This window comes from Telmatherina bonti, assembly GCF_933228915.1.
Source record: "Telmatherina bonti genome assembly, chromosome: 1".
In the NCBI taxonomy this organism is placed as follows: domain Eukaryota; kingdom Metazoa; phylum Chordata; class Actinopteri; order Atheriniformes; family Telmatherinidae; genus Telmatherina; species Telmatherina bonti.
The window spans coordinates 38,167,411-38,178,488 of record NC_136619.1 but is presented as its reverse complement, the minus strand read 5'-3'; the positions used below and the strand labels follow the sequence as shown (position 1 = coordinate 38,178,488).

The following is an 11,078-nucleotide window of genomic DNA, read 5'->3' as shown; positions in this document are numbered from 1 at the left end:
TGAATCTTTACAGAAGCTGAGCTCCATCTCACCTCCAGTGGGTTAAAAAGTCCCATTCTTTTGAAATAGAAATAAACCTTGACCTCTGTCGGCACCAGAGCGCTATCAGGTCATTTTTGATCATTTTTCCCTGATTAGGCTGCATTTGCAGGTCTTACTGCTGCTGATGACCTCAGAGGGACTGTGGGGCAGCTGGACTGTTATTTGTAATAAAAGAATCACAGTTTTTCTTTTAGGCTGAAGCTTAAATGTACTACTGAGAATGTGCCCTGCTTTTTATTCAGTTCTTTAGTCCTCTTTACTCTGCAAGAGCTGTTCATTTTGATTCGCACTGATGAGTAGAACAGACGTGATAATTCAGTTTTATGCAAAGGGAGAGTCAAATGACACATCTCCCAGCATGCACTGTGAAACCCCTGTAAGGTCCAGGATGAGACAGCTCATCAGGTGTTTGATCAAACAAAAAGGGCGCATGTCACTCTGCTGCTCACTGAACTTCACTGACTTCCCGTGGCTGCCTGAATTTAATTTAAATTATTACCGCTCCCAAACAGAGATTTTTCTCTCTTATCGGCACCCAGTTACATGAATTGTTGCCAAGGTGCACTCAGAGTTGGGTGGAGCTGCTTTCTGCTGTTACAGTAATACAGAAAGCTTCATACAGGTTTTAACTGGAGGTAAAATGTGTTTATTTGCTATGACCCTGTTCATTTTTATATCCCTTTTGTTGTGTTTTGTTATGTTTCATTATGTATCTCAATGGGACATTTCTGGTGAAAATAAAGAGGTAATTAATTAAAAAAGAGAAAAAGAAAGGAAACAAGGCTGTTTGGATAAAACTTACATTTTACTAGAAAGTGAACTCCGCTGTTTTCCAGGATTAGTTTTCTGGCCATCATTGAAAACAGCTGTGTGCAACAAAATTAAAAGTCAATAATAGAAAAAGACAATATGTCATTAAAAACTGTGTATCTACTGGTTTTTAATCATCTAACTAAATTGTCATGTTTTTGTTTTGTTTTGTTTTTTTTTTCTTTTTCTTAAGAATGAGCTGTTTATATCTTATGCTGTGGTCCACATACATTGAAGCTGCAATATGTATGGCACAGTGTTTACTACAGTGTCTCTGAATGGACAAACAACTCTGTGTGAGATGTGAGAACCCTCCGTGCTTTAAAATGACAGTACCTGCTTTGTCTTCTGGTGCTAGAGGAGATAAGTAGCACCTAAAAAGACGTAGAAGAAGACAAATACACATGTACTCATAATTGAAGTTGAAGTATTTACCTATAATGCAGTCATTGCTGCACACTTTATGAGCATGTTTATGTCTGCAGATTCCCATCCGCACTTCTGGACCTGCACTACCAAACCCAGATGAATATAAAACTGCAACTGCATTTCAGGACCACCAGGTTGTCAGACCCCTGATGTTTTTTGCTCTGATGGCACCTACTGGACAACTAAACTGCTATTGAATCAGTAGCTGCGTTTCCATCACAGTTTTTTGCTAAATAAAAGCAATATTTGTAACATTTTGACAAACTACAATTGTGATTTGCAGGTGTTTCCAACGGTGTTTAGCACATCAGCTACAATTCTCGTATAATCTTATCAGTTTTCTACTTCCTTCAGAGGATTTACCAAGGAAGCCTCTCTCCCTCATTTCCCTCTCTCATTCATTGTAAAACTCTGCTTTTCACTGTTTGCTCCATAACACACCATCTTTTCCAGAACTGAAGTGGTCACATGACAACTCCCCCTCCCCCACTTCATGTCCGGGGACACTTAAATGTCAAAAGTTTTTCAATGACACTTTTGCAATATACTTCTACACTGAAACGTCTGGAAAAACCCTCATAAGAGTGTAAAAATGTATAAGCTTGAGTTTTTTTTTCTAAATGTTTCTATTAGAATTTTTATTTTATTGCAATATTTATGATTTGCGCAATTCCAGGCTTAATGGAAACACAGCTATGGTCACACCCAAATACAACTTGTTGTCAACACTTTTAAAGTTTTATTCAGAAGTTACAACTTTAACTCGTAAACTTTTATTACACATATTGCATATCTAAAAATATTTAAAGCTCATGAGGTTGCATCAGACTGCTGGTTTTTATTCCATTAAGTGGGTCCATGCTTCCATGCTTTTACAGTGAGGTTGTCATTTTACATTTTCCTTCACCAAAAACCTTTGTGGCACAACAAAAACTCACCACTACGATGAACTTCCACACAAGACAAGTTTACCCCAAAAATTTCCACACAACAACACAGAATAACAACAACAGAATAATAAGTTTAAAAAAACAGGAAAAATAAACTTTTTGGATAAAACTCACTTTATGCGTTTCTGAAGAGTATAATCGGTGTTGGACTATGTTAGACATGAGATTCCCATGATGGCACACACACTTCCTGTAAAGGCAGCGTGGAAAATGGCTTGCAAGTGAACGGCTACTGTGACTCGGTTGTCATCGTTTATTTAGAAAAAGATTTGATTTGCTGATGAATGTCACAAATATCCTACATAGTTTTACTGTTATAGGCTGTAAACCATTAGAGAGGCATAAAAACAGTGACGTGGCTGCTTGCCACAGTTGTATAAACCATGTTTATAATGTTTGTTTTTTTCTAGCACAACATTTCACATATTTTCTTTTAAAATTTAACTAAACTGAATAGAATTTAATATTTATTACATATTTCGCACGCAAGTTACTTCTAATTTCTACTTCACTAACCTCGGTTCAGTACAAAGAAGTGCTGTTTTTTAAGCTTATTTGTTTTGTATGCGATCTGTGTGACAGCTGATAAATATTTTCAGTAAAGATACAAATTCATCATTTGGGATCATGAGCATTATAATATCTCTCTTGATTTAAAAAAAAAAAAAAAAGACTATAAAGCTTTTTAATCACAGAAGACTAAACTTAAGGTCACTCTCCCATCGATGCAGCTTGTAAATATTCATACAGTTGCTATTTTTCTGTTAAATTATGGCCCGAAACATGAATCCTGATGTGGTCTGGTGGTATTCTGAGTAAAACACATATATGATTGTTTTCAGAAAAGAAAAAACTAGAAATGTATTAAGAATCTTGAATTCTGCTGTTGTTTACAGTCTAATGTCAGAGGCTAGAGCAGTGACCTGCATCCCAAAGCAGACATTACACCGTCCCTGGTGTAGAACACACATGCACAGGTGGAGGAGACTGTGCGCAATCTGCCACCATCACTGAGACACCGCCGCTTTAGTCTGAAGCAGGTAACCCAGACAACCTGACAATGTACACAAATTAGACACAAGGAGGAGAAGGGTATGATTAATGGTCCTCAATAAGGACAAGCCTCAGAGGAGAGAGAAAGAGAGATGCAGCTGCAGGGTTTATAAATCCAGGGACTTTCTTTCCTGAGGCAAGGATGAGCAGTGAGTTAGAGTGGTCTATTTCAGAGCTGAGGGGACTGATGGGGGAGTACCGAGTGAAGGAACGGGATGTCATGTAAATCAGAGCAGATATCTCTCCATTCCACCTTTAACATATACTAGACTTTGTCTGTCGCACTTATTAACTCCATAAAAGCACTGATTATGTTTCATTTGCGATGTCAGAAAAGCTGAAGCACAAATCCGTTTCCACTCTGAGTTTCCTCTCCAAACCCCATCCTCACCTCCAAAAACTGGAACTTTCTGCACTCTGAACAGGGGGGAACTTTAAAGATTTAAATGCGCCATTGTCAGCATTCCCTCCTGCAGGCTCATTTTTCCTCCTTCCCTCATTAAACGCGGACACGCGCGTCTTTTGCAGACGTGCGCTGCTGATCTCTCGCGTTCAGACAGAATAAAGAGATTAGATTGTGCAGGGAGGAACCCCTGCGCTGCTGCTGTGGACCATTCCTCTGTTCCTCTACATGCAGGCGCGGAGAGAAGAGCGCACAGCGCCAGACTGACCAGAGTGGGCTTGGTGTGGACGCGCAGCGGAGCGCACGACTCGCGAATTCTTGTGCAGCACATCTCCAACACAAATGGATATTTACGTGGCTTTCTTGTCCTTTTTCTTTTTCACCAAGCCAGGTGAGTGCAAGCTCTGACCAAAACTGACCGCAAAGAAGGATTTTTCTCAGAAAACTTGAGCGTCTTGACGTTTTGTGCGCCTCAGTTTGCACCACGCGCACATACACGTTCTTTTTCCTCAGACTTTTTGCACTGCAGCGGTTTTTTTTTTTTTTTTTAGCGTGTTGGTGGAGTTTGTGTAAATATGCATCAGGACAGGTAGGCTAGGATGAACACGTCCAAACCCCTCCACCTGTACCTTTAACCAGCGGTGCACCTAGAGTCCGTGGAGAGCACAGGTGATGGCTGCGGGCTTTTTCTCCCCTCCATAGTGGACAGCATTAGCAATATACTGTGTAAATACTACTTATAACAATAGTAATTTAGATGTTTTACTTTTTTAGCCAAAGGAAACGTTTAAGCCAAAAAAAAAAAAAAAAATCATCAATCATGACTGTTTGTAAAATGAAAAAATGAATTCCAGGTTTGGTCTTCATTGCAGATTGAGAGCCTTCCTCTTCTCACACTTCCCTTTCTCTAACCTTCATCTCTCTTCTCCAGCTTTTGTTTTCGGATCAGATCAAGACTACCAGATTGATATCATCAATGAACTTGACCTGGCAAATGCCACCTATGGAATTACCCAAGTGGCAGGGCTTCATAACGGCAGCAAAGCCTTCCTTTTCCGAGGTAATGATGACAATGTTGTCTGTCATTTTTTTCCCTTTATTCCTCCCTTTGTGTTGTTAATTAGTGAGAGCACATCCACGCTGCGCCACACCTTTTGGTGTCACAGTATCAGAGCGAATGCTGAGGCTGACAACTCCGGGGAACCTCCATTCATAATTACTCCACATTTCATTTGCCCGAGACAGCAGATGCTCACAGTCCCGGACACACTTGAGCGCCGCTGTCTGTGCTGGGTTTCTAAAGACACTGAGGTTGTTTCTGATGTTGTTTTTCTGTGTGATGATCCCAACAACTGGTGCTGAATGGATATCAGCTGTGGGGACACTGAAGGGTGCACAGCGTGTGGTCGGATTGCTCTGCTGCTTCTTATAGCCCGGGAAAGAAGGGGACACAGTTGGGAAAACAGCAGTGATGGAATGACAGTGTTTGTCCTGTTCTTGTGATTTTAGATGTCAGAACATTGCTTTGAATGAGCTGTTCTCTCTTACTTTGCTGCATTCTTGTGGAGCTTTTGTCACTACTTGTTCCTCCTCCCGGCGTGCTATCAGCTTTAGAAAAAGTAGTATAGTTGTTGGATGCTGCAGGAAATAATGTCAAACATACTGGAGGGATAGAGGTTGTAAGATTGTTTGAAATTTTTCTATTTATTGGGCAAAAACGGATAGTAAATCTCATTTAAGCACTCTTACAACAGCTACTTAAGACTTTTAAAAGACTTTTGGGGCTCTGTGCTCTTTATTTCCTCTTTTCTTCCCTTGTTTTGTTTATTTCTTTACAGTATTATGATTGCCTGTTGTTGTTCTAACCCAAGAACATCAGCCTGCAGTGTCAGGAAGAGGGGATGCTCAGCTTTTTTCATTTCTCCAGCAAGCCTATTCAAGTACAAGGATACAGGCGCAAACAGCTTGCATTTAAAATGAGTTGCCCTGGGTGTTGAGACTCATATCAACACCGGGTATTGAAACTTGTATAAAGCAGAGGGGAGATGTTCTTTGTGTGTGTGCATGCGGTTTTAATTTCTCGAGAGCTTGGCTCAGCGCGCCACTGGCTCCACATGAATGAAGCCAGGGCGGATTGGCCAACTCTGTTGAGGTAAAGCTGTCCAAGATTCAGAGCTGGAGGCCTTACGGGATACACAGTCTTACTTTTTACTTGATACAAGCCCACACACACTCCTACTCCAGCCGTCTTTCCCTATACAGTTTCCTGGCTCCTAGAGAAGGGCGCAGCAGCCAGATAGCATAGGAAGCAGCAGGCGAGTCCGATGGGGGGGGGGGAGCTGGACATATTTGTGTTGTGACCCATTTATACTTTGGTTTAGCCCCTCTGCTGCTGTCAAGGGCCTGTAACCCATATGGCTCCGCTCATTTAGTTCTGCCAAACTTGCTAAATTTACCAGGTTCTGATTTTGAATGTACAATCTATTGCTTTGGTTGAGGCTGTAACAGCAACAACTGAGCCATGCGTGACTCCACAAGACATTTTTATCCTTGTCAAAGAGGTCAGCTTTCAATACCCTTTTGTCACAAGCACCATGTTGAGAAAGGAGTGGAAATGGCATAACAGGGAGCTGTATCACAGTGACTGAAAAAAGGAAAACTGGTTCAAGTCTTCAGTTGTAACACAATGTGGTGTGAAGCAAAGTACGTTGTCAAGATCTGTTGCATTGCCACTAACGTGTTAATACTAATTGTGAAGAAATTATCCTAGTTCTTTCAAATTTTGCTTCCAAAGAGCAAAATAGTCTCTTAATCTGTTCAAGTAGTTTTGAGAAATGGTTCTCCGGGGTTTCTGGAAGCATTTGAAATCTGTTGAGAGGCTGGATGCATCAGGTTATCAGCTCATCACAGGGCCAAAACAGAGAAGCAAACAACTACCCACTCCACTCACATTAATTACCAACCCCCTAAGTGTCAAATACACAAAAGTATTTCCCAAAAATATTAGCATGGTGTGCTGTGCATTCTAAAAAAAAATAAATAAATAAAAATAAAATTGAGATAAGTAAAATAAAGTAGTTTTCTGCTTGGGTTGATTGTATCCTTTTTCTTATCTCAAGTAGCCTACAGTAGATAGAATAGACGCCAGCGCCCCCCTGCTACCCCGCATAGGAATAAGTGGTCATATCTAATGGATGCATGCATAAATAAATAAGTGGTGGACAAAAGAAAATGTTTGGTTTGAGAAAGAAACAATCTAGGAGATGGACACTATCTGAACTTGGTATATGTAAGAAATCGGAAAGATTCCAGTAAAAACCTGAAATGGGACCAGACAGATGCATCTGAACCTTTAGCAAAGCTGCAACCTGCGCTGGTTAAAAGTGAAGCTTACACAGAAGTGCCAAAAATTGCAGTTCCCCTCTCATCCACTGGGGGCTCCACAAGGGAGTCAGTCCCCATCGAGTGATGTTAAAAAGGACAACTTCACAGCAGAAATAAACATGTTTAGAGCCTGGTGCAAAAACAATTTAGGTTTAACAGGTCAGGTTTATCTTCATGACAACTGGGGTGTGTAAAACTTATCTGTTTAGATTTAATCTCAACATCTGTCATATTTGGGGCATGTCCTTTATCCAATATCCATCAGTAAGAAGGCAGAGTGTAGCACAGCCAACATTTTTAGCTGGCTATCAGCGCAATTTAGCATTAACTTGCCATTACCTAGTTAGCGCCGGATCAGCTCGGTTAGCACTTAGCTAAAGGTAGCTCAGTGTTTATTGGGTGTCAGTCATCCACCCCCACGATCACAGCCTCCTCTCTTCTCAACCTCATGCCCATTTTTGTATTTTACTGGTGACATGCATGACGATACCAAGATGGCGACGGTGGGAATGATAGACATCTTATATACATAGACGCCTCATTGTATGCTGGAGAATGAACCAGCGTCGCCGCCATATTGGATGGGTCTCCGCTTTCGAGTCTTGCTGCAGAGTCTACGTAGTTTCCCCACATAACTGTTTTCTTTGGAACAATGTGTATATATTGCACACAAACAAAACACTTTTCTACATAATTGGTTAATAAATAATGTTTACACAGTGAATAATCTACTAAATGCAAATGATAAATTTTGCTCCAATGAGGTGTCTACGGAAAAAATATATTAATGCTTAACAAAGAGAGTTTTCCATGGTAGCATAATTGCCTCCGCCAAGGAGGTTGTGTTTTTACCGGCTTTATCTGTTTGTGTTCAAGATAACTAAGTTATGGATGGATTTTCATGAAATTTTCAGGACTTGTTGGAAATGGGAAAAGGCTGAACTGATTTACTTTTGGTGGTGATCTGGATCACCATTTGGATCGCGGAACTTTTTAAAGACCTTGGTGAAGGTTTACACTCCAAGAGTGTTTTTCTGGGTAACTTCTGAATTTCACAGTTTTGATACAATACTTTATTTTTGTAAAAAAAAAAAAAAAAAAAAAGAAAGAGTCAACTATAGTCAAGAGAAAGCCAGCAACTATTCCAGTATTTTGTTCCACATGGTTGTAATAACCAGCAAAAATGGAAAGCAGATCATGTCCACAAGCATGAATAATAATTTATTTGACCAGATAAAAATAGATTGATAAATCCAAATGCATCAATAAACAATCAAACATGCTAGTATCAAATTCATTTACACGTTTATTTATATTGTAGCTACCTTAGGTCTTTGTTAAATAGCATTATAAAAAAATATTATAGCATAAATGCACGTGGTTTTTAATGTTTTACAGTGATCTGTATCATAACAATATCTCTGCCCTTTGTAACAAACCATACTGTGAGAAATATCAGGTAAAAATTTGCGAAATTATTGTTGTGGTTGGACCTACACCTTACAAATAAATGCATTGGAGGCGCATGAGTGACCCATCCAAGATGGCGGTGTGATGAGACGTCAGCTCGTCTGGGCAGCGTGATACAATGTGGCGTCTATGTAAATATGATGTCTACGGTGGGAACTGCCTACCCAGATCCAATTCAGTTCCTCTAAAACCTTCAGGTGATGTCAAGGAGATTCTGTCCATATTTTTTTTATATAAATCCTCTCCCTTCAGCTGATGCATCTATTTTTAGTTCTAACTTTACCCCAAGAAATGGTCACCATGTGGTTGTCAAGGAGCCATTCTTAAGGGACATGATAAGTAAAAAGAAAAGGGTTCAGGTTTGCCAAATGACACAATAACTGGACATATTAGCCAATGTAAAGTACTTTAAAGGCTTTGTCTGAATAAATGTGATATATAAATCTGATGGAGAGATTAATCCTCCCCAGAACCCAAACCTCAACATTACTGAAGCAGTGTGAGATCATCTTAACCGAGAATGAAGCAAAAGGCAGCCAACGTCCAAAGAGGAGCTTTGAAATGCCCTTCAAGAAGTCTGGGAAACTATTCATGAAGACTTCTTAAAACAATACATGAAAGCTTGTCAAGGAGGGTCCAGGCGGTGCTGAATAATAAAGCTGCTGAGACCAAATGATTTTATTTTCTACTTTGTAAGACTGTTAGTTAAACTGATTTTACTTCATTTAAAGTATTTCCACTTAGAACTTCAGGTATGTCAAAAACTGCTGCACCTCTTTTCTGTTTTACTGATGACTTTTGCATAGTTCTGCGGTAGAAGCTGTTCTGATGCGATTGGACTAATTTAAACTGAAATATTCAGTTCAGCTGCACCATGTCAATGCCATATCTCTCCTCGGTGATGACTACATCTGAAAGAAAATTAATATTATAATAATAGTAAAATGGTGTGAACAAATGCAGGGCAAGGAGTCATCCAACTAATCTCAATGACAGATAGAGGCGTTACTGGCCGCGTCTTTGGCAGGACTTTTTGTCACCAGTCTTCCAGTTTGCCAGTGATTTACTTCCAGCAGATGGCTCGGATCAGAAAATAGATTTCAGTTACTCTTCTCTCGTGCTTTTAGCACAAAATCCCACACAGAGACAGAAGACCTAAACCTCTGCTTCTATGTCCTTATCTGGATTTGCCGTTCCACCTTAAACTAAAGGAAACAAAAAAAAAAAAAAAAAAAAAAAAAAACTAACGAACCCCACTGGATTGCAGGGAACAAAGCTCACCTAACTGTGACGGTATTTGCATTTTCCTAATATGTGCTTTCTATCAACAGGATCCCTTTCATTGCTGTAACATCAGATGCACTGAATAAAGTTAGTTTACCCAGATGAGAGTTGACCTAGTTTCTCATCCTGCATTGGAACCCAGATTGTCAGCCTCATTATTCAAGACCCCTTCTGCCCCAGTGTTGATTTAGATTTGAAGTAATGGCGATTATTAGTTTGTTTCTTGGTATCCTCTAGTGGGTACATTTTGGGTCTGGCATTTTAATTTAGTCCATAGTGAAATAAGTCAACTTCAAACAGATGCTGTGTCTTTATACAAGCTCTCCTCTGGAGATTTCTATATCAGCTCATGTTCTATAAATGCAGTCGGATGCATTACCAGCCATGCTTTCTACTCAGACAGCAGACACTGTGAATTTCTTCATGTTTAGCCCATGCAGAGGAACGTCAGGCATGTGTAGGAGTTATTTTGCAGCTGTTTTTGCATCAGCTCTCATAGTAAACATAATTATAATTTTTTGATCAGGAGTGTGAAGCATAGATAGTAGAGAGAAATACACGAGTTGCCAAGTCATTTCAAACACTTCAACTTTATTGTCATTTGTTGCCACATGTTGATGCAGTTCTCCTTGCATCATTTTGCATTTTGGATCAGCTTTAATTACCTTCTTATGTGTCTGAGAATAATTTCATTATCCCAGGGACACTTTTGAATTAAGTCTAAGTTTTTAGGGAAAACCATAGATCACTACATTAAATGTAAGCAGGTTTAATTTGCCTTGTATCTGATAAAAGTTTGAACAAAGCTCAAGCATACTAAATGCAAACATTTCCACTATAAAGGGGAAAAACCTCTATGATTTGCTTTAAATTATCATTTCCAACTGGAACCTATAGGGGAAAGAGAAAAACTGGACCTTTTTATAATTGTAATGTTACAGCTGGGACATATATAGCCATCCTGTTGGAAATATTGGAAATATTAATTGTTTTAAAAATGAAATGGCGTGCAGACAAGGCAACGTTGTGAATGAAAAGATAACATGAAAGCTATGGTGTGGGGGGAATTTGAGAAATAATGAGAAATATAATTAATTCATTGGGGTTTTATAAGAGGAAAAAAAAGAAAGATAACATTCAAACTGAATTATTTGGTGGTTATTTTAAATGTGTTAACCGTAATACTACATCTGCACACTGAGTTGGACTCAGAAATTCTACATAAAAGAAAAAGTCGTTGAAACATATTGGAT

At 39.4% G+C, this 11,078-nt stretch overlaps 1 protein-coding gene across 1 annotated transcript in view; it reads left to right on the top strand.

Annotated features, from left to right (window-relative positions):
- Positions 1-3,877: 3,877 nt before the first annotated feature.
- The window catches only part of LOC306756389 (protein kinase C-binding protein NELL1-like), a gene marked incomplete at its 3' end in the record, with an annotated part of 316,128 nt that continues 308,927 nt past the window's right edge, over positions 3,878-11,078 (top strand). The window contains exons 1-2 of the mRNA XM_079241118.1: positions 3,878-4,078; positions 4,619-4,747. Of these exons, the coding sequence (XP_079097244.1) occupies positions 4,030-4,078; positions 4,619-4,747 (178 nt within the window). The 5' untranslated portion in view covers positions 3,878-4,029. The remainder of the gene's footprint in view (positions 4,079-4,618; positions 4,748-11,078) is intronic.